We start from the raw sequence: 23,197 nt of genomic DNA on the forward strand, positions 1-23,197 counted from the left end.
ACTCTTTTCAAAAAAGGAACTAATTCATCTTATTCTACAGTTGCATGCAAATTTTCAGGAATGTATCCACAAGGGTAGTCAGGTGTCAACTAGACAATCATAAAATGACAACTGTACCTTTAATGCAGGAAAAACATCAAAAGACATCACAGAAATGTAAAGAAAAACAGATACAAAAGGCAGAGAAGGAAATTTTAGTTTTCTTACCTCGGTGGATGTTAAGGAAGGCTTAAGGGCTGTTGGAGAGGGAGGGAAGGATTTAGGAAGGGAATTCCAGAGATTCAGGGCCAAAGTAGATGCTGGTGAGATGGATGAAGAAAGGCATAATGGAGTCAAAATAACAGAATGGGGTGGGGAAGGGTTTCTTTTCACAGGGCTGCAGGAGGCTAGACAGGGCACCCAAGGAGAGATCTAATCATAAATAAGGGAGTTTGAAACTTGAGCCAATGCAGTTCAACGAGGGTAATGAGCAAGTAGGACAGCACGCAACTAGAGGGAATCAAAATCAAACCTGATCTCGTTTCAGATGTCCACACCTGGGCAAGGGAAAACCCAGCCTGATTCTTTTCCCTCCTTAACTAGGGTACAATCTTTCATTTTAAAGAAAACACTCAAGACAGGAAGCATGAACAAGGAGATATACACACACACAAAAAAATATTTATTTTTTACACCATACACTAAAGATTAGCATGTGATTAGCTTTATGGAGAAATTCTGATAGAATATTCAATTTTATGTCATTCTAGGTTTATGATTCATTTTTCCTCAGGTGGTGAGAGCTGTTAGTTAAAACTGAGAGATGGAACCTTTCCCCATTTTGGACATCCAGATTAAAAGCAGAGTCTAGCTCCCAACCATATACTGCAGCACCAACCACAAGCACATTTAATAGTGCCATGGCTACAGCTTTCTCATTTCCCCACATCTTCCTGCTGCTTCTAAGTCAACTTAGCACCAAGTTGGGAGAAGTTTCCATGCTGTGGGTACAGGGCTACAACAAGCTGGATCAGATAGCCTAAAACTGATTTCACAGCATCTCTGCAAACACAACAGACACTCACACTCGCCATCCTTCTGGCGTGAATTTGAAAGCAATTTTCATAGGAGAAAGGGGTTTACAATTTGGTATACCCACCACACATTCCTCAACTGGATGCCATTTTCTACCAAGTATCTGCTAAAGGAACAGACCCCAATGTTAAAAGATGACAATTTAAAAAAATGATTATCTGTGTAGGAGAGGTTTATGTTTCTTGCTCCATTGATATGTTAAGTATTGATTGGCAGCAGTGTAATTTTCCTGTCTGCTTACACCTCCATCTTTTACCAATAAAAGTCACTTAAAGTACCCAAAGTGAATCAATGGCAATAAATAGACAGTGTACACTTGGGCCCGATATGTGGCAAAAATATTGAAGGGTAATTTCTCATAAGCATATACAAGGAGTGAAGATGAATAGTTCATTCTCTTCAGTTATTTAACCTTACTCTAAATTGGTTTATTTTATGTGAATCTCTTTACACATTTCTCAACACAAATGTGTACATCGTCTGGCAGCATCATAGCTATTAACTCCGTTCACTGCATACAGTGCAAAGGAACCAGCTAATCAGAGCTTTATGCTGATTTTGGGACAAAATTATTTTAAGACACACACACACCGTATTCTTGGTGTTTGATATTGCTGTGGCCCTGGCTGCTCCAATAAACACTTATCACAAACGTACTGGTCCAGCAGTGATATGAGTGGAACAGCTGCTCTATACAAAATCCTATCCGTTTCATAAAACTAAAGCAAAGGACTGAGTGTATTAGGCATGGGAAAGCTCAAAAACCAAAATCCAGTTCATGTAACCAATGTCCAGAATCTTAGAGGGTGATATAACCCAGAAAAGAGTGGGGCAATGCTTCCTCCCACCAGGGGGGGGGGGTTCTTAGCTCACATGTTTAGTCTAATAAATAAGTACAGTTGAGAAAGAGGAAAACACAGATGAAAATCCATATCTTATTCAGTTGACTCAAAACATCAACTTGGGTGCATTGCATGAAAAGCCTTGACCCGGCAACCCTGGGAATGAAACGTCTACAGAGAGACACACAAGCTGAAACACTGACTCATACACAAAATAAAATCTTTCATCTGGAAAACCACAGTGGCCAAGCCCTTAGTCATTCTCTTCGTCAGATGGCTCCTCAATCTCTTCTCTGTCTCCACCAATAGCCATCCAAAAAGCTTTAGCAACCTGTCAAATGAAATAGGGTGAGATGTGTGAATATAAAACATGCACCCGGCTGCAATCTGTAAAATGTTGCTCATCTTCACTATAAACAGGATGAGCACGAGACATCGTGATAAGGGACCAGCGTGAGAAAGTAGCCACAAGTAAATAAGACATAAAATTACCCATGACATTTTTAAACAGATCTATTTTTGAAATGGTGCAAGTCAGTAAATTCTTTATCCTGTTCAGTTCACTCACTCTGCACCGCAGCTTCAATAAAAATCGATTTTATCAGCTTGAAAAAGGTGGCTCTGCAATTACTATCTTCAAGTAAATGCTTGTTTGGGGCTTATCTGACTTCTTTGCACATGGACACAACTTTCTGAGTGTCGGGAAAAAGAAGAGACAGGAAATGGGAAGAAAAATATTTGGAACTCTCCATTGGAGACAGATAGGGTAAATACGAAAGAATTTTTGTGTTAAAAATGCTGGAAAGTGCAGCAGGTTCTTTAAAATTTGTACAAGGATCCTAATGATCCTACAAGGATTCTTTTAGATGCACCAGCTATGGAATTCCAATGTTTTATACAATCTCTTTGGCACCTTGAAAACTTTAGCATTTGGATATTTATTATTCATAACATTTTACACAGCAGAAACTCATCACAAGATAGTTAAAAATGAGGAAGGCCACTCGGCCCATTTAAATTCACCTATGCAGCAAGATCCCAACATTGCTCATTAACTGCTTCTTCACCACATCCAGAGTTTGCACCACCATTAATCTATCCGGAAACCTATATGTTGATCACTGAACAAAGAACAGTACGGCTCAGGAACAGGCCCTTCAGCCCTCCAAGCCTGCGCCACTCCTGATGCCTGCCTAAACTAAAACCGTATGCACTTATGGAGTCCCATTCCCATCCTATTCATGTATTTGTCTCGATGCCCCTTAAATGCTGCTATCATACCTGCTCCCACTACCTCCCCGGGCAGCGCGTTCCAGACATTTACCACCCTCTGTGTAAAAAAAACTTGCCTCGCGCATCACCTCCCAACTTTCCCCCGTGCACCTTAAACCTATGTCCCCTAGTAGTTGACGTTTCTACCCTAGGAAAGAGCATCTGACTATCCACTCTGCCCATGCCACTCAATCTTGTAAACCTCTATCAAGTCACCCCCCAACCTTCGTCATTCCAGTAAGAACAAACTGAGTTATTCATCCTCTCCTCATAGCTAATGCCCTCCATACCAGGCAACATCTTGGTAAACCTCTTCTGTATCATCTCCAAAACATCCACATCCTTCTGATAGTGTGGCGACCAAAATTGTACACAATATTCCAAATGAGGCCTAACTAAGGTTCTGTACAGCTGCAGCATGACCTGCCAATTTTTATACTCAATGCCCCGACTGATGAAGGCAAGCATGCCGTATGCCTTCTTGACTACCTTATTCACCTGCGTTGCCAATCTGTGGACATGTACGCCCAGATCTCTCCGCATGTCAATACTCTTAAGGGTTCAACCATTTACTGTATAATTCCTACATGCATTGGACCTTCCAAAATGCATTACCTCACATTTGTCCGGATTAAATTCCACCTGCCATTTCTCTGCCCAAATCTCCAACCGGTCTATATCTTGCGAAAAAGGATTTGCTGATCTGTCTTCACTAGTTTAACCTGCATCCTTTTGCTCTACTCTTTTTTTCTTATTTACCGTCATAAAGATTGGACGGGTGGTTAACAGTGAGGCGGGACAAGAAGATATAGACGGAATGATCAAATGGGTAGATAAGTGGCAGATGGAATTTACCCCAGAAAGTGTGAAGTGATACACTTTGAAAGAAGTAATTTGACAAGAAAGTACTCAACAAATGATAGAACATTAGGAAGTTCTGTGGAACAAAGGGACTTTGACGCATTTGTCCACAGATCTCTGAAAGCGGAAGGGCATGTTAGTAGAGTGGTGAAAAAGGCATATGGGATACTTGTCCTTATCAATCGAGGCATAGATTACAAAAGCAGGGAAGTCATGTTGGAGTTGTATAGAACTTTGGTGAGGCCACAGCTAGAGTACTGTGTGCAGTCCTGGTCGCCACATTATTGAAAGGATGTGATTGCATTGCAGGGTATGCAGAGGAGATTCACCAGGATGCTGCCTGGGATGGAACATTTAAATTATAGGGAAAGGTTGCTTGGGCTTGGGTTGTTTTTGCTGGAAGGGGTGACCTGATCGAGGTGCACAAGATTATGATATGGACAGAGTGGATAGGGAGCACCTTTGAGTTAAAGGGTCAGTCACATAGGTTCAAGGCGAGGGGCAGGAGGTTTAGGGGGGATGCAAGGAAAAACCTTTTTACCCAGAGGGTGGTGACGATCTGGAATGTGCTGCCTGGGAGGGTGTTGAAGGCGGGTTGCCTCACATTCTTTAAAAAAATTTCTGGATGAGCACTTGGCACATCATAACATTCAGGGCTATGGGCCAAGTGCTGGCAAGTGGGATTAGGTGAGAGTTCAGATGTTTCTAATGTGTCAATGTGGACTCGAGGGGCTGAAAGGCCTCTTCTGCACTGTATAATTCTATGAATATTTTGGATTCACCTCTTCTGTAGATCTTTCTGCAGTATATCTCCATAACTCAAGACCTTTGACATAAGGAATCAGCCTCATGCCTCTCCCCTGCACGGCTTCCAGCACATGGAAGTTTCTTCGCTGGCTGTTACCAGAACTGGATGTAATGCAGCACGTGATATGACCAGAGCTCTGCACCACTTGATCATCAGACTCCCTCCGATTTAGAACATCAAGATAGTAATCTCAATTAAGGACAACACCATCATCTCTGACAAAGGGTCATCTAGACTCGAAACATTGGCTCTATTCTCTCTCCACAGACTGTCAGACCTGCTGAGATTTTCCAGCATTTTCTGTTTTTGTTTCAGATTCCAGCATCTGTACAATTTTGCTTTTACACCCGCCGCACTTAGGACAGCCTTTTATCATCAGCTATAAGCAAGTCAAAGTGGGGGGGGGGGGATGCAGGCAGGAGAGTGGAGTCAAAGCTATAATCAGATCAGCCATAATCTTATTCAATAGCAGAGCAAGCTTGAGACACCAAACGGCCTACTCCTGCTCCTATCTCTTAAGTCCTTATTCTACAGTAAGTAGTCTCACAACACCAGGTTAAAGTCCAACAGGTTTATTTGGTAGCACGAGCATTATCACCTGATGAAGGAGCGGCGCTCCGAAAGCTCGTGCTACCAAATAAACCTGTTGGACTTTAACCTGGTGTTGTGAGACTACTTACTGTGCCCACCCCAGTCCAACGCCGGCAACTCCACATAGTCTTTATTCTAGTTATTGGCATTAACGCCAAATAGCTGCTTGCTTCAGGGAATGAACAATTGTAAAGATCACTGAAATGTTTACTGAAGGTCCTATGTGTATAGTTTTGGCATCTCCATGAAAGATATAAAAGTGATAGAAGTGGTGCAGGACAGCTTCAACTAGGATATTACCAGATATCAGGGTTAAAATTAAGAAAGTCTTGAGAAATTAGACCTTTTTCCTTTTAGAGCCAAGAAGATTCGAGGTTAACCTAATATTTCTGAAAGATTATAAAAAGCCATGATCAGGTAACTAGCAAAAAATCATTTGCAGTAGTCCAGGTGGGAATGAGGGGACATAAAATTAAGCACAAGAGTTCAAGGGAAAGTTAGAAAATAGTGAGGAGAATTCTCTGCACAAACTATTGATGAGAGTCAATAAATTTTCAAAGGGAATTAGGTAGCTGCCTGAAAAGAAAACATTAAAGGAGACAGGGAGTGAGGATTAGACTACATTGCTCAAAGATTAGATTGACAACAGCCTCCCTCAATGTCTGTAATAGATCAAATCTTGCACGTACTACACATCTCATGCGACACCATTTTACTTGGTCATATATTAGCTCCAGATAAAGAACGCTGACGTATCTCCTGACTTACTCCAAGAGCAATGCCACAGGAGATCTGCCATAATGTACAAAGACCCGGAGTTTTGCTTAGTTTGCAGGCCCTTACCTTTTCTGCATGCAGTTTTCTTTGCTCATGAGGTAATGTTGCAGCTTTGTCTGTCAATGTAAAACAAAGAGTTACTCATGTGAAACAATGAGTTGGAAGGATTCCCAGACTATTAGCCATGCCAGCAATGCACACTTTAGCTACAATTTTTTTCCTCTTCCCCACACATCCCATCTCGGCAGCAGAGAAACCTGACTAGGTCTTAGCAAAAATAACACTCATTTAGGTAAAGCAGTCTATCATAAAAACAGTTTGCCTTGTCATTAAACTTGCTCAGTTGACTCATTAATACTGATCACAATGTATAAATTTGTAGCCCACTTCAAGTAGTACACCTTTAAATAACAGAAAATGCTGGAAAAACTCAGCAGGTCTGGCAGCATCTGTGGAAAGGGAAACAGAGTTAACATGGAGTCTTCAGCACTAAAGAGAGGGAGAAATGTGATGGATTATGGGCAGCACAGTGACACAATGGGCGGCACGGTGGCGCTGTGGTTAGCACTGCTGCCTCACAATGTCAGGTACCAGAGTTCAATTCAGGCCTCGGGTCACTGTGAAGCTTGCACATTCTCCCCGTGTCTGCGTGGGTTTCCTCCGGGAGGTCCGGTTTCTTCCCACAGTCCAAAAATGTGCAGGTTAGGTGGATTGGCCATGCTAAATTGCCCCTTAATGTCAGGGGGACTAGCCAAGGTAAATGCATAGGGTTATGGGGATAGGGCCTGGGTGGGATTGTGGTCGGTGCAGACTCGATGGGCCGAATGGCCTCCTCCTGCACTGTAGGATTCTATGATGTACTGGATAATGGGGTGGAGCATCTGGAGCTGAGTAGAGGTCAGTGATAGGTGGGAGCTGGGAGAATTGCAACAAAGATATGTAGGGTACATGACAGAAGAAGCGTAATGGTAGTGTGATGGGCTAGAGAAAGTGCTGATGGTGGCATAAAAGTGAGATAGCAGAATGTGTTGACGGGAGAACAAAGGTCAGTGCTCAGTGAAAGCAAAGTGAAAGAACAAGTGACAGGTGGCCCACCGGGGCATTGCAGGGTTGGACCAAAAATGTACTGGATTAAAAAGAAAATGGCCAATATTGAGGAGAAAGGTCACAATCTAAAGCTTATTTGTACATTTTATAACAACATCCCAATTTTCACAGTAACTTCATTGCAGTGTAAATGTAAGCTTACTTGTGATACTAATAAATAAACTTTAACTTTTCCTGTCGGACAGAAATGGAGCAACTCAATTGATAGTACACAGAGTGCTCTCACAGTAGCTGAGTTGAGATGATGTGCCAGTGAGGTTAATTTCCATCATCTTTCTGAAAACTGCTTTCCTAATGCAAAACTCACCTTTCATTTCCTTCAGCTTCTCAAATAAACGCTCAAAGTTTTCACAGTCAACCTCGCCTGTGGTAAGGGTGGCGAGTTCTTGGATATCCAAATGCAACATAGGATCTGCTAGGTAAACAAACAGATCATCAGCCAAACACTTTTTTTTTAAAAAGCCATACTTTTGAGAATAAAAAGGAATTGGATATCCATACCTATGACGCTGTCTGGCTGAAGAGCTGCCACCCTGTCACTATCTTCTGCAAGTGATTCAGCATCAGGTTCCACTAGGCTGTGATACTGTATTAGACAGAATGGTTAATTAAAAACTACTCCACAATAATATCAATTTTTCCATGTTACGCTGCACCCTTCTCATCTGGGCATCAATACTCTGGCACGCAGCCATTCCTGGGTACGTATACGTGAATAGAATGGAAAGCACAGCACCAGTTCATTTGGTCCTAATGGTCTATTCCGGAATACTCCATAGACGCCGACTTCATTTCACCTTATTTGCTCTATTCCTTTCTCTTTCATGTATTTATCAAGCTTAACCCATAAAAGGCATCTATGCTATTTGCCTCAACGATTCAATGTGGTTGCAAACTCCACACATTCTAACCACTTTTTGGATAAAGAACTTTCGCTTGAAGTCTTCACTGAAGTTGTTAGTGACTATTTTATGTTTATTTAAGTTTTGAACTTCCACCACTGGACAAAACTTCTTAAACTTCAGATGCAACAGTATGCCACATATACCTACAGCATTTCTTCTGTGGAGAACGCCACAGGAAACTCAATTGTAGTTACAGCATTACTCACCAGGTGACATTCATCCTTGTTGCATTACTGTACAGTGAACATCATTCAATACCTTAACCAAGTGTACGAGTTTAGACATTGAGCTTTTGCAGACTAGTGTACCTAAGGAACATCAAAGCCGCACCCAAATGTGAGTTCCACCCAAAGTCAACATACCAGTGCTTTCCAGCAGCTAGTTACTGGATGTCTTTTTGAAGTGGAAACTTTGGCTGTTCATTCCCTTCCACAATCCAGGGGTTCAGTAGTCAATTTGTAGCACCCCAATTGAGGTCAGCTAACTCGGCACTGTCTGAAAATGCAACCTGGGACCTTGTGGCATTGATGGTTTGGTAGTACAATGAGAGATGTGTTTACTCACAGGCCTCCAATGCATTTTTTCCATATAACCTAATGGCCTTGTCCATTTAACTATGTGACACAAGCAGGTTGAGGAAACTATTGGGGACTTTGCCTCACAAAACTGATTCCATCAGTCGATAAAACCACTATGGGCAACATTGAAATTTGATGCTTCAGGAACTTATTGTAGAAAACAGGAAGGTACTGGCTGATCCAAGACCACTTGAAGAAAATCAACATTTTGGCGGCTGTTCTTCCTGCATTCTCCTTCAAGAAAACCAATGGAAAAGCATCATTTTCATAGTTCTTCACTTAAGGACATGAAACATCTAGCACACTTACTGTCAGTCAAGATCGGAGTAGCCCCAATAATGAGCAGACACAACTCTTCTGCCAATACCTACATAAAATAATCGAAAATCGACCAAGACTGCCATCCACACTCCCTATTTAATTGTTATAATGGGAGGGTTTCCAAGCTTGTCATTTCATCTTTTAAGTTGTGAAAACCATTTTAGGACATTGACTGAAAACCTTCCACTGTTTGAAATCACACCCAGGCGTCAATATTTAATGAGTGAATCACTTACTTCCACTTGTGTTTCTGCTTCTGTTCCACAATTCTCAAGCACACCAGTTAAACTGCTGAGAATTCCAAAGTCCTGTGGCCGATCTAAAAGAAACGAAACAGCACACTAAGAGCTTTGTGTGAGGTTAAAAAACTAATCACCAAATGTATACTTCACATTTATAACAAATTAATATTAATCTTGTGCGAGTCAATGCCTATTTAGGAGGGTGGTAACCCAATAATCACGTTTCAGATTCAGGCACTACCGTCTCTTCCAGAGATCAAGACGTTTCAGGTCAGCTGTTTTGTTTTTCTTTATTCATTCATGGGATGTGGGAATCCCTGGCTAGGCCAGCGTTTACTACACATTCTAAATTGCTATTCAGAAGAGGGATGTGAGCTGCCTTGTTGAACTACTGGAGTCCATGTGGCGTAGGTATACCTACAGTGCTGTTAGGAAGGATTTTGACCCAGTGACAATGAAGGAACAGCAATATAGTTCCAAGTCAGGAAAGTGCTGTTGAAGGACACTGGTGAGTTGCTGCAGTGCATCGTGTAGATGGTACACACTACTGCCACTGTGCATTGGTGGTGGAGGAAGTGAATGGCTTTGTTTAAGTGGTGGATGGGGTGCCAATCAAGTTATTTGTCCCGGATGGTGTCAAGTGTTTTTGGAGCTGCACTCATACAGGCAAGTGGACAGTATTCTATCAAACTCCTGACTTGTGCTTTGTAGGTGGTGGACAGGCTTTGGGGAGCTAGATGAGCTACTGTCCATAAAATTCCCAGCTTTTGACCTGTTCTTGTAGCCCACAGTATTTATATGGCTGGTTCGTTTTAGTACCCCAAATCAGCATGCTGATAGTGGGGGAATGGTAATGGCTACTGAATGTCATGGGAAATTGGCTAGATTATCTTCTGTTGGACATGGTCATTGCCTGACACTTGTGTATTGTGAATGTTACTCGCCACAAAGTCCAAATATTGTTGAGTTCTTGCTGCATATGGACATGGACTGCTTAAGTACCTGAAGCATCACGAATGGTGCTGAACGCTGTGCATCATGAGCAAATATCCCAACTTCGGACCTTATGATGGATGGGAGGTCACTGATAAAGCAGCTGAAGATGGTTGGGCTAGGTTAGGTTTCTCCAACATGAGGACTCAGCATTGCTCAACTTGCCATTTGTACTTGATGTCATTATTTCAAACGGCATATCCCCTGCCTCGCAGCAAGCAATGATACAGGAGATCTGCTCAATTTAAATCAAACTTGTTCTATGCGTGCAATGTTACTAATGGTTTGAAACTGTGAAGTAATTGCGTTAGAAGCAAAAAAAGTCAAAAATCGAGATTAGAAAGATAAACTGCAGTCAAAGGATTATGCTTTGTTATACATGCATGCAGTACTTTCAGCAACTATCCAACTTTGTTTCTGCTGGGCAGGAGGGAGGGAAATTATAAAATAGAACACTTTTGTTCTGCGTAATCACAGAAAATAATGTTTGGTTCCCCAACACATTAATATACACCAACTTGTGTGTGCAATAAAATAAAATTAAACTTTAAGTATGACTCCTTGTATGTAGTTCTAATCTGTGTTGTCACACAGGGACTATTAAATCATTCATCTGCTAGAGGAAAACGCAAAAGGTGCAGATTAAACAAAGGTTGCTTGCTCCTGTTAGGTTAAAAACATTTAAGAAGTTACATTTAGCAATAGATTTATGATCTAATGGTGCATGTGGCTACTCTATTTTCTCTGCAGATAGTGCCTGACCTGCTGAGTATTTTCAGCACTTTCTGCTCTGATACGGTTGCCCGAACCTTACGCTCAAGTAAATGAAAAACAAAATCCGCTGCAGTTGTTTGCAATGTGTTGAGATGATACAACATTGATACTAATGTCACTTAGTTTACATATCTAGACACCATCTTAAACCTGATTTTGCAGAGAATTTAATTGTGCTTCTATGCAATGCAGAGTATAAACCGGAAAAAAAAAATCAGATTGGCAGTAGTAGCCTGGAAGAGGAGTTCTTAGAATGCTTTTGATGCAGTTTCTTAGAGCAGCAGTTTCTCAGAGTTGGAACCAACCAGAGAACAGGTTATATTAGATTTCGTATTGCGCAATGTGATGGGGTTAATTCATGACCTCAGACTGAAGGCACCCCCAGGGAGCAGTGACCACAACATGATTGGAATCTTCTTTCCAGTTTGAAAAAGAGAAGAGCTTTTAACCTTAAATAAAGGGCAACTATGTGGGCATGAAAGCTGAGCTGGGTGAAGTGAACTGGGAGAGTCGGCTAGGGGACAGATCAATAGAGACGCAGTGGCAGACATTTAAGAGGATATTTCAAAATACTCAGAAAAAGTATATTCCTGCTGAAAAGAAAAATTCCAAAGGGAGTAGCCAGCATCCATGGTTAACTAAAGAAGTGAAGGGAAGCATCAAACTTGAGGGGAAAAAAACATATCACTGGCAGGTCAGATGATTAGCCAGAGTGTATTGAACAGCAGAGAATGGCTAAAAGGTTAATCAGGAGAAAGAAATGAGAGTACAAGAGAAAGTTAGCTAGGAATGTAAAAAAAAAGCAAGAGTTTCTACAGGTGTTTAAACAGGAAAAAAAGTAAAGTGAATGTTGGTGCTCTAGAGAGTGAGAATGGGGAGTTAATAGTAGATAATAAGGAAATAGCACATGAAACGAACAGGCATTTTTCTTCTGTCTTCAAAGAACAAAGAAAATTACAGCACAGGAACGGGCCCTTTGGCCCTCCAAGCCTGCACCGACCATGAGGACACTATAGAGGACAAAAGAAACATTGTAGCAATAGCTGTAAATCGGGAGGTGGAAGGAAAGGGGAACTTGGTGAAACTGTAATCACTAGGGAAGCAGTACTGAGGAAACTGGTGGAGCTGTGGGCCGACAAACCTCCAGGTCCTGATGGAATTCATCCTAAAGTCGTGAAAGAGGTGGCTAATGAGATAGATGCATTGGTGTTAATTTTCAAAACTTAGTTAGATTCTGGAAAGGTTCCATCGGACTGGGATGTAGCAAATGTAACCCCTCTATTCAAAAAAAGATGACAACAGATCAAAAGCAGGTTAGCTTGACATCCGTCATGGGGGAAGGTGTTAGAATCGATCATCAATGAGGCTACAGTTGGGCACTTAAACAAGCTCAAGGTATTTGGAAACAGTCAACATGGTTTTATGAAAAGGAATTCATGTTCAACTAATTTACTAGAGTTTTTTGAAAGGATAACATGTACTGTGGATAGAGGGAAGCCTGTAGGCATACTGTATTGGGATTTCCAGAAAGCATATAAGGTGCCACATCAAAGTTTATTGCCAAAAAAAAAAGCTCATAGTGCAGGGGGTAACATATTAGCCTGGACTGAAGATTGGTTGGCTAGCATAAAACAGAGAGTATGAATAAATGGGTCTTTGATTGGCAAGACGTGACAATGGAAATTCTACAGGAGTCTGCGCTGGGCCCTCAACTTTTTACAATTTACATCAATGACTCAGATGAGGAGAGTGAGGCATGGTAACTAAATTTGTAGATGACACAAAGATAGGTAGAAAGTATGTTGTGAAAAAGAGATATAGATAGGTTGAAAGTGGGCAAATATTTGGCAGATGGAGTATAATGTGAGAACATATGAAATTGTTTGCTTTGGCAGGAAGAATAAAAAGCTATTACTTAAATGGTGAACAACTGCATAATGCCGAGGTGCAGAGGGATTTGGGTGTTCTCATCCATAAGTCAAAGTTAGCGTGCAGGTGCAGCATGTAATCAAGAAGGTTATTGGATTGTTATCCTTTATTACGAGAGGAGTTGAACATAAAAGTAAGGGTGTTATACTTCAGTTATCAAGGACATTATTGAGACTGCATCTAAAATACTGTGTGCAACATTGGTCTCCTTATTTAAGGATGTAAATGCATTGGAGGCAGTTTAGATGAAGTTTGCTGGATTGAAATCTAGAATGAGCGAGTTGTCTTATGAGGATAGGTTGGAAAGGCTGGGTTTGATTCCACTAGAGTTTAGAGAAGTGAGGGAGCGGGCGGCTTGAGTGAAGGTATTGACAAGGTGGATGTGGAAAGATGTTTCCTCATATGGGTGAGGGAGTGGTTCTAGGGAGCACGATTTTAAAATTAGGGTCTCCCTCTTAGGGCAAAGATGAGGAAAAATTTATTCTCTCAGAGAGTTGTGTGACTATGAACTCTGTCTCAGAAGATGGAGAAGCGGAGTCACTGAGTATTTTTAAGGCAGAGATAGGTACATTCTTGTTAGGCAAAGGAATCAAATGTTATGGGGGTTGGTATGGGGGTTAATGGGGAACATGGAACTCAAAACAAATAGATCAGCCATGATTTTAGCAGGTTACATCAGGTGTCAAGAGATGTTGCGAAAACACAGCAAACTATTTGGAATTTTAATCTGATGGAAATGGAGGGCAGGGGGAAGAAAAAAGGAGAATAAAAAAATCAGATGGGATTTATGCCTACTCAGTTGATGATAGGACCAGGTTCTGCAGCACAGGAAGCCCAGATAAAAATGGGAGGGTTCGGCAGGGAGGGAAGTAAAATAGCAGCCAGCCAGTAGACAATCATGTCATGGCTCACGAGAGTCAACTTGTGATACTGAAGGGATGACCCCTCTGGAACAGTACATTAGCATAAGCCAGCAGTATCAGAGGCCGAGAGAACACAATCAAGGTCAGTGTTGTGCCTTTATTTACCATGAAGGGAAAAGAGCTTTGATGACATTCTTCCCACAGCATTTATATTCTGTCGGTCAGAAAAACCAACAAGAAAGATAACATCCACTCACAGCTTTAACAAGCCTGTAGTGTGACAAGTTGCAAGTTGAGTGGCGCGGTGGCAATGGTTAGCACTGCTGCCTCACGGCGCCAGGTTCGATTCTGGCCTTGGGTGACTGTGTGGAGTTTGCACGTTCTCCCAGCGTCTGCATGAATTTCCTCTAGGTGCTCTGGTTTCCTCCCATGCTCTCTCCACTCCCATTGTTTTGTTTCTTAAAGACTTGATTAGTTGTAAGTATTCGCATTCCAACCATTATTCATGTAAATTGAGTCTGTGTCTTTATAAGCTCTGTTTGTGAACAGAATTCCCACTCACCTGAAGAAGGGCTCAGAGCTCCGAAAGCTTGTGTGGCTTTTGCTACCAAATAAACCTGTTGGACTTTAACCTGGTGTTGTTAAACTTCTTACTGTGTTTACCCCAGTCCAACGCCGGCATCTCCACATCATTCCTCCCACTATCCAGAGATGTACAGGTTAGGTGGATTGACTATGCTAAATTGCCTGTTAGTGTTCAAAGATCTGTAGGTTTGGGGGGATTAGTGGGGTAAATGTGTGGGGCTATGAGAATAGGACGCTGGGTGGGCCTGTGCAAGATGCTGTTCGAGAGTCAGTGCAGACTCAAGGGGCCGAATGGCCTCCTTCTGCACTGTAGGAATTCTATGATAAACTCAATAAATAAACTGACCAGAGTTAGCATTATTCTCTCTACAATACTGATTTCTTTTTACTTCAAGTTAAGCATTAAAAGATATTTAGGGTGTGGGGTATGGCAAACATTTGGTTCCAGTAGTTTACTGTTAGCTGCTTGCCAGACTTAATAAAATGCCTCCAGTAGATTTTTTTAATTTAATTTCTTTCACAGGATGTGGGGAGCTGCTGGCTAGGCAAACATTTATTGCCCATCCCTAACAGCCCTTCAGAAGGTAATGGTGAGCTGCCTTCTTGGACCACTGCAGTCCATGTGTTGCAGGTACACCCACAGCAACATAGTTGCAGCAGTACCCCTTCACTGCTCTCACTGCCTACCTCCTCCTGCCACTGATCAGAAACTTAACTAATTTTGAGATGGATACTCAATTACCAGAAGGTCAATTGAATCTGCATTTCCCACCCTCCCAAGTTAGGGTCGACACAAATTCGATCGCATGGCATGGCTTTTTCCTTGTGAGTTAAGACTTAGGGGAAGGTCAATACTTTGGGAACCTCGGATACTGTTATGGTGTAGCCAGAATGTTTCTTTGACTATTGTGGGACTGTAAATAGAATTAAGTTTATTTATTATTGCCACAAGTAGGCTAACAGGTCGACTTACATGTCACTGCAATGAAGTTACTGTGAAAATCCCCCTGTCACCACACTCCGGCACCTGTTCGGGTACACTGAGGGAGAATTTAGCATGGCCAATTCACCTAACCAGCACGTCTTTCGGACTGAGGGAGGAAACCAGAGCATCCAGAGGAAACCCATGCAGTAGTTTCTGAGATACCCTTTTATGAATCACTATACACTGAAAATATTATAGAATCATAGAATCCCTACAGTATATAAGGCGGCTATCGCGTCTGTACCGACTACAATCCTGCCCCGGCCCCATCCCCATAAACCTTCATTTACGCTGCCATTTCCCCTGACACTAGGGTCAATTTAGCAATTTAGCCAATCAACCTAGCCCGCACATCTTTGGACTGTGGGAGGAAACCGGAGCACCTGGAGGAAACCCACGCAGACACGAGGAGAACGTGCAAACTCTATACAGACAGTGGCCCGAGACTGGAATTGAACCCAGATCTCTAGGCACTGTGAAGCAGCAGTGCTAACCACCGTGCCACCATATATTTACATTCTTAACATGCTAAGTTTTCAGTTGTATCTCAGCTGTTAGATCTTCGATCTCTTCAATCAAGCTTATTCAAGCAATTGCCTATGAACAATTCACACTTACTGTACCATAACACTGTATTGTTAGAATGTTATTCAATCTGTCCAAGTAGTTATGCATCAGTATTGTAACATGGATTGTTAATTAACTCAAAATAGAGATTTGTTCAAAACATGTGAATTGGGTGTTAGTTAGTTAGTTAGACCCTGCTATTTTACTTTTGGGATGGATGTCCTGTTTGTTGGCTGTAAAGTGAATTGAGTTTAGGCAGTCTCAGTGCTGAGCTTACAATGTCATCTCATTCAGAGATCCACAGGATGGCTAGTGTAGGAAATGAAAAGGAGAAAATGACATATCAGTGCATTAAGGGTGCTGCTATTCAGATATTGGAACAGAGCAGAGTGCCAGACCTGATGAGTTTCATATGGAATAAAGAGTGCCATTTATCAACAGCAATAAGAACTGCTAACCCTTAAAAAAAAACTGCTTCATACCTGTTTTCATCTCAACATTTGACCACACGTTTGCATTCAAAGCTTGAATAATTCTTGTTACTCCAGTAGATTCAGGAAAATCATCTGTAGGGACACCAATAGGTCATATTTAATGAAGACATATTGCTGACAAAATATAGGAATTCACAGATAAAATGTAATTAGAGTGAAAATGTCCACTGGAATAAGAGTTAAAAATGACTGACAAATTAATGTAACAAAATGATATATCAAGTTGCACACAATTGCAAGGCATTATATTATAAAAACAACTGACAGCTGGGATCTGAACTTTGACACGTTGGTTGGTTTGAAGTGTTCATGTAATGATGCGTGATTTAAATTACTTCATTGTGTTACCATTTTTTTAAAATGGAGTTAACCTTTCTCCTCTCTTATCCCCTTCCTGTCAGACCCACACTGTAGTCAGACACTCTTCCCAGGTAGGAAGGCTGGCGGCTCTCTGGCCTTTATACCATTCTAGTAACTAAAGATACATCAAAATCATTAAATGCTAATGGTTTTACAGTCCATCCTATGGTAAGATTTGTAGAGGTACAATACTTCCAAATCTTTTTAAAAATAGGAAACAGCCAAACACCTTCTAAATAATTAGGTCAGAGATGTAGCTCACGCCAGTGGTATTTGTTCATCTGCCAATTCTATCTCGTGTACATTTGACACCTTTTCAGAGACATAGCAGAACCTTTCATCTGCAGAAGTCGGGGGGGGGGGGGGTAGTTTTTTTTTTAGTTTAAAAAAGTCTCTCTCTCTGCATTGAAAAAGTCTCTCTCTGCATTGAATTAGTTGATCTCACCCAAGGCAGCAATTAGGTTGCCACACATGGTCTCAACTCTCCTGGACCAGGAAAGATGAGATGGGGAGGGATCAGCTAAGGTGACCACTAATTATTGAAGGAAAGCACATGCCAGTTCCAAAGACAGGAATGGTCCATTTTTGATGTTCTGGTGTTAATTGCATGAGATTAAGTGTATACAAGTGAGGGAGCACTCCTTGGATAATAACTTGTGCACATTTAAAGAGACACGAATTATCGCCCCACAAAATGTTATTTTAAACCAGTTTCCTTTAGTGTTTTGATTTTTGTTACATAGCTTCTTTAACGGGCTGTTAATCAGTTCTCCTGTTTATTTTGGCATACTCAAAAGTATCTAGAGACGAACTGGGGCTGCAGTGCATCGTCCCATCATCGCACCTGCCCCACCCGCCCATCAAAGGATATTTTAATTCAGTAAGTTTCATTTGTAGTTTCTACAAAGTTTGTCATTTTTGCTGCGATAACCTGACAGTGCACTTTCAAGTGGCTGCTCATTTGTTTATCTGATTGCTCAATGGAGTGTAAGAGACACTTACTGACACTGGTGCTGGGCAGTAGAGTTAGCAATATTCATTTGTAATGTCTCCCTTTGTGAGTAAATCTAAAACCGAGTAGAGCCTGACTTCTGGTCTCTTCCTTCACCAACTGCCTACAAGCAGGTTAACATCTCTTAACAATTCTAGAATCTTGGGTCGTCAAAAAGCAGAACAACACTGTTCAGGCTCACGTCAGAGGAGTGGCCATCTGGCAAGTTTCTTAAGTGCTACAGGCACAAGTGAATTGTACCCCAGCAAAGGTCAGCATCTTCAAGAGGGAGGAAGGAAATTGCAGTAAAAAAAAAATCCAAGCTGAGTGTAATTTCCCTTAAAAGTTCTCAGCTTTGCTAAATCCATTCATTTCATTTTGGAGACACCACATTCATTTTATTGAACAGTTTTTTTTTAAAAGTTCACTTCTGCATACTAAAAAGACTAACAAATGGTTCTGAAATGCAAAACAAACCTTCTTCATCTGGCACTTCTTCTGGATTGAGCTCCACCAATTCAAACCCATATTTAATACACCATTTCTGTGCTGTTTGCCTGCTCACCCCTGGAAGAGAGATGATGATCAGATAATTCAACCATTTTGGCTAAGCAGAATCCACTTATAAATCAACATTTTCCTACATTTCAAGGAGTATTTTTTCTTCATATTTTCCAGCAGATGAACACGAGACATCAGAGCTGAAGGCAACACATTGAGGCACAGCAGCATCCTGTGCTAAGATTCATTTGGACAATGAGTGTCAACTCCGAGCTCAATGAGTGGATGCAGGATCATGGAGAGTCTGCCCAAGCTGGAGCAAGCTAGAGAAATACAGAAGCTTTGTTTTGCTGGGCTTAAATCAAACCTGCTGAAGACCAGAAATGAAAACAGAAAATGCTGGATGAACTCAGCACAACTTCTGTAAAAGGGACATATGAACTTCTCTCCCCACAGATGCTGCCAGATCTGCACGGTGCACAGTGGTTAGCAGTGCTGCCTCACAGTGTTCAATTCCTGGCTTGGGTCACTGTCTGTGCGGAGTGTGCACGTTCTCCCCGTGTCTGCGTGGGTTTCCTCCGGGTGCTCCGGTTTGCTCCCACAGTCCAAAGATGTGTAGGTTAGGTAGATTGGCCATGCAAAATTGCCCCTTAGTGTCAGGGGGACTAGCAAGGGTAAATGCATGGGATTATGGGGATAGGGCCTGTGTGGGATCGTGGTCGGTGCAGACCTGATGGGCCGAATGGCCTCCTTCTGCTCTGTATGCTTCTATGAGTTTATCCAGCATTTTCTGTTTTTATTTCAGATTTCCAGCATCTGCAGTATCTTAATATTTTCTGCTAAAAACCAGGCTGGTCTCTCCTCCCAGCTAACTCAAAAGAAACTGTTTATAGGGTACTAAGGTCTTACAGGTAGGAAAACAATGTCGCAAAACAACACACTCCTAAGATCCCTGTCTGGCATGACACAAAAACAAATAGAAATCTATACCACATTGAGAATTAGTTAAACATTGAGTCAGGTTCAGCATGAGACAATTATTTAATACTATCCTCTTCTCCTCTACACTCTGTAAACTTTAGTGCATTCAAAGTTCTACTGCTCGTATCTTACTCTCCACCAAGTACCGCTTATCAGTCAGCCCTATTTTTTTTAAGCAATCACTCCAATATTAGGTATGAAATGTCTCCAATTTAAAGTGCTAATTTGTTGTGTATAAATCCTCTCGTGGCTTCGCCCTTCCCTACCTCATTATATAGGATTTTTATTGGTGTTCTTAGAATTGTATTGTCCAATTACGCCTCCTTTTCTATGAATGCCAAACGCTGTTGCCTACAATATACAAAGGAAGTGCAATTGGTATAATCAGGACGACTGCTTTATGATGACTGAATAGCTTAAATGGGACTCTGGTGTTTTTACCAGCACTGGGGAGACCTTAATACATGAATCATTTTTCTATGAAAACCGAACACTATGTGCTCAAATGTTAGTGCAAGGTTCAAGCCCACCCACATTATAATAAATCAAAGGTAATTGTCCTTCAAACAGAACCAAGATAGCAGCAAGAAAATTAATTCCTTATTCAAAACGCAGAGCAACATTTAAATTTTATAAGTGGTCCCCAAGATTTAATGGTGCATACTTAAGATGACAATGGGGGCTTGGACATTTCTGATCTATCATGTCAGTCCTATATAACCACTATTTTGCTGAGTTATATCAAATCTCCTTTGCATTGTTTCAAAACTTACTGAAGCCAGGCTCTCAATTTGGCTTTAAAAAATCTTCATTGTTAAGTTGCATTTTTGTGTTAGGGATACTGGAAAAAACACAAAGCTTATTTTCTTAAATATCCCTGTTCATGTTATGAAGATACCAATGCCTGGTGCCAAACCTTGCTGGGGATCAATATTGGCCCCAGCAGTGTTCTAGTACCTCCCTCAAGTGGCCATTCTTCACATCAGTGACTGCTGATAGGATGATTAATCATTGAAGGCACCACAGTCGAGCTTAATCTTTATTCCACTTGGAGGCCATGCATGTGCGCCTTTAGTGGACAGCCCTCTGAGTGAATGGTCTTCCTCTGCGAAAGTCACAGGCGAGATCAGCAAACACGGCACTGAATGAAGGTCAAACCTGGAATCTCCTATATAGCTTCGCATTGAACCATGCTATACGGTTAACCTAATACACCGCCACCTGTATTCCATGCTATTAAATTTTCCACTCAGTTCAATAATGGCATTTTGTACAAACCAAACGCAGACAAGCCTCACAGTGTAAATTAATGTCACCCAAAAATCCAAATTTGTACTGAATGCAGTACCATTGTCTGAAACTCTGTCACACACCAGAATCAAAACCTCAGGAGTCCACTCTTGAGTCAGAGGAAGCCAAGTAGATACCTCATCGAGGCCCGAACTCTGAGGAAAAAAGTAGAACTTAATGATAAAAAGGATGTTAAAAGGTCAAACAAAGCTGCATATCAAGAAATATTAGCCAAGTTTCCAATTGGGCACTGTGTTAATAAATCTATGCCCTCCCACTTAAACACATCTGTAAAGTTGAGCTCATTCATACTTCAAACAAAATAAAACATGGAAATGCTCTTGCTTGGAAAAGGGAGTCACTTCTTTTCAAATAAATGCTCAAACAACTTGGAAATAGCCATATGATGTGGAAAGAACTTTGGGAATTTTACTTCATTACTTATGCAAGCTGCAGTGAATACGTACGTGTATTCTCAGATTGCTTACTACTTCAATTTTACAGCGCTGCTAATTGTGGCACAATGCTACTGGATGGACATATATTTATCCCACATTTGCTGTATACGTTTTACTCATTTATACTAGTTTATATGTTTGTTCACACTCCTTCCCAATCACAGACACACTCTGCTTTTCCTTCCTCCAGTGTGCCGCATGGTGTACAGTTTAAAGTTTATTTATTAGTGTCACAAGTAAGGCTTACATTAGCACTGCAATGAAGTTACTGAGAAAATCCCCTAGTCGCCACTCTCCGGCGCCTGTTCGGGTATACTGAGGGAGAATTTAGCATGGCCAATGCACCTAACCAGCACGTCTTTCGGACTGTGGGAGGAAACCGGAGCACCCGGAGGAAACCTATGCAGACACAGGGAGAACGTGGAGACTCCGCACACAGTGACCCAAGACGGGAATTGAGTCCACGTCCCTGGCGCTGTGCGACTTCAGTGCTAACCACTGTGCCACCCACAATTTCTGATCCCAAGGATAAATGTTGACACTGCACACCAAATTGGATACTTGAGCAAAACGGCCACAGGAAGGAAGCACAAAAAGAAATGAGAACAGACAATTACCATTTTCATTGGTGACAAGGGACATTTTTTTCTAGGAATTCCACAAATGATGTAGTTATGAATCTCACTTGAAGTTAGTTAAATTAATCTTAATCAAGTTCTCAGTATAGGGCACCACACAGTGATTAAGCACGTTATAAATGCACTTAACTTGTGTATTTCAGACCAAAGATACACAGGAAATGAAGTAGTCACGCTAATATCACTATATGTAACCTAAAGGTATTAAAAGACTTGGTGCTAAAAGGGGAGTCTGGGATGAGGAACAAGTTCTCCACTTAACAAAACTTTCTCCCTGTGACAGCACAAACATGTTTTCTACACTGTTCCGAGAGAAACAAGTTTTAGTGAGGAGCTGAAAAAAATCAGTATTAGTAGAGAAATGGTTTTGGGGAAACGGATGGGATTAAAGGTGGATAAATCTCCAGGTCCTGATAATCTTCATTCCAGAGTACTTAAGGAAGTGGCCCTGGAAATAGCAGATCCATTGGTGGCTATTTTCCAAAATTCTTTGGACTCTGGACTGGTTATTACAGATTGGAGGCCCCCTATTCAAAAAGAAAGGGGGAGAGAAAACAGGAACTATGGACTAGTAAGCCTAATGTCGGTACTGGGGAAGTTGCTAGAGTCTATTATCAAGGATTTCATAACTCAGCATTTGGAGGGCAGTGGTATAATTAGACAAAGTCAGCATGGATTTACAAAAGGGAAATCATGTTTGATAAATCTACTGGAATTTTTTGAGGATATAATTAGTAGAATTGACCCAGAAGAACCAGTGGATGCGGTTTATTTAGACTTTCAGAAGGCTTTCAACAAGGTCTCACATAACAGACTAAAGCACATGGGATTGCAGGTAATGTCTGGAGATGGATAGAAAGCTGGTTAACAGATAGGAAGCAAAGAGTTGGCATAAATGGGTCATTTTCTGATTGGCAGTCAGTGACTAATAGGGTTCCACTGGGATTTGTGCTAGGACCCCATCCATTCACATTATATATTGATGATTTGGAAGAGGAAAGTGAATATACTATCTCCAAATTCGTAAATGATACAAAGCTGGGTGGGAGGGTGAACTGTGAGGAGGATGCAGAGATGCTTCAGCGTGATTTGGACAGGCTGAGTGTGTGGGCATATGCATGGCAGATGCAGAATAATGTGGATAAATGTGAGGTTATCCACTTTGGTAGCAATAACAGGAAGACAGATTATTACTTGAATGTATGTGGATACTCAGCGAGACCTTGGTATCTTCATGCATTAATCACTGAAAGTAAGCGCGCAGGTACAACAGGCAGTAAAGAAGGCAAATGGTATGCTGGCCTTCATAGGGAGAGGATTTGAAGATAGGAATAGGGATATTTTGCTGCAATTGTATAGGGCGTTGGTGAGACCACACTTGGAGTAGTGTGTGCAGTTTTGGGTCCTTAT

The 23,197-nt window shown here is 41.5% G+C and overlaps 1 protein-coding gene across 2 annotated transcripts in view; it reads right to left on the minus strand.

Moving 5' to 3' along the window:
• Positions 1 to 100: 100 nt before the first annotated feature.
• aagab (alpha and gamma adaptin binding protein) overlaps positions 101 to 23,197 on the minus strand; it is a 61,480-nt gene continuing 38,383 nt past the window's right edge. Inside the window, exons 3-10 of one of the 2 annotated variants that reach the window (XM_078241237.1) lie at positions 20,750 to 20,846; positions 18,397 to 18,486; positions 16,557 to 16,640; positions 9,373 to 9,455; positions 7,834 to 7,918; positions 7,640 to 7,747; positions 6,292 to 6,341; positions 101 to 2,247 (exon numbers count right to left, since the gene is read on the minus strand). In XM_078241237.1, the coding sequence (XP_078097363.1) occupies positions 2,170 to 2,247; positions 6,292 to 6,341; positions 7,640 to 7,747; positions 7,834 to 7,918; positions 9,373 to 9,455; positions 16,557 to 16,640; positions 18,397 to 18,486; positions 20,750 to 20,846 (675 nt within the window). In that variant the 3' untranslated portion in view covers positions 101 to 2,169. The remainder of the gene's footprint in view (positions 2,248 to 6,291; positions 6,342 to 7,639; positions 7,748 to 7,833; positions 7,919 to 9,372; positions 9,456 to 16,556; positions 16,641 to 18,396; positions 18,487 to 20,749; positions 20,847 to 23,197) is intronic. The other variant, XM_078241239.1, reaches the window with a different exon arrangement.

Source organism: Mustelus asterias, chromosome 24 (assembly GCF_964213995.1).
Source record: "Mustelus asterias chromosome 24, sMusAst1.hap1.1, whole genome shotgun sequence".
In the NCBI taxonomy this organism is placed as follows: domain Eukaryota; kingdom Metazoa; phylum Chordata; class Chondrichthyes; order Carcharhiniformes; family Triakidae; genus Mustelus; species Mustelus asterias.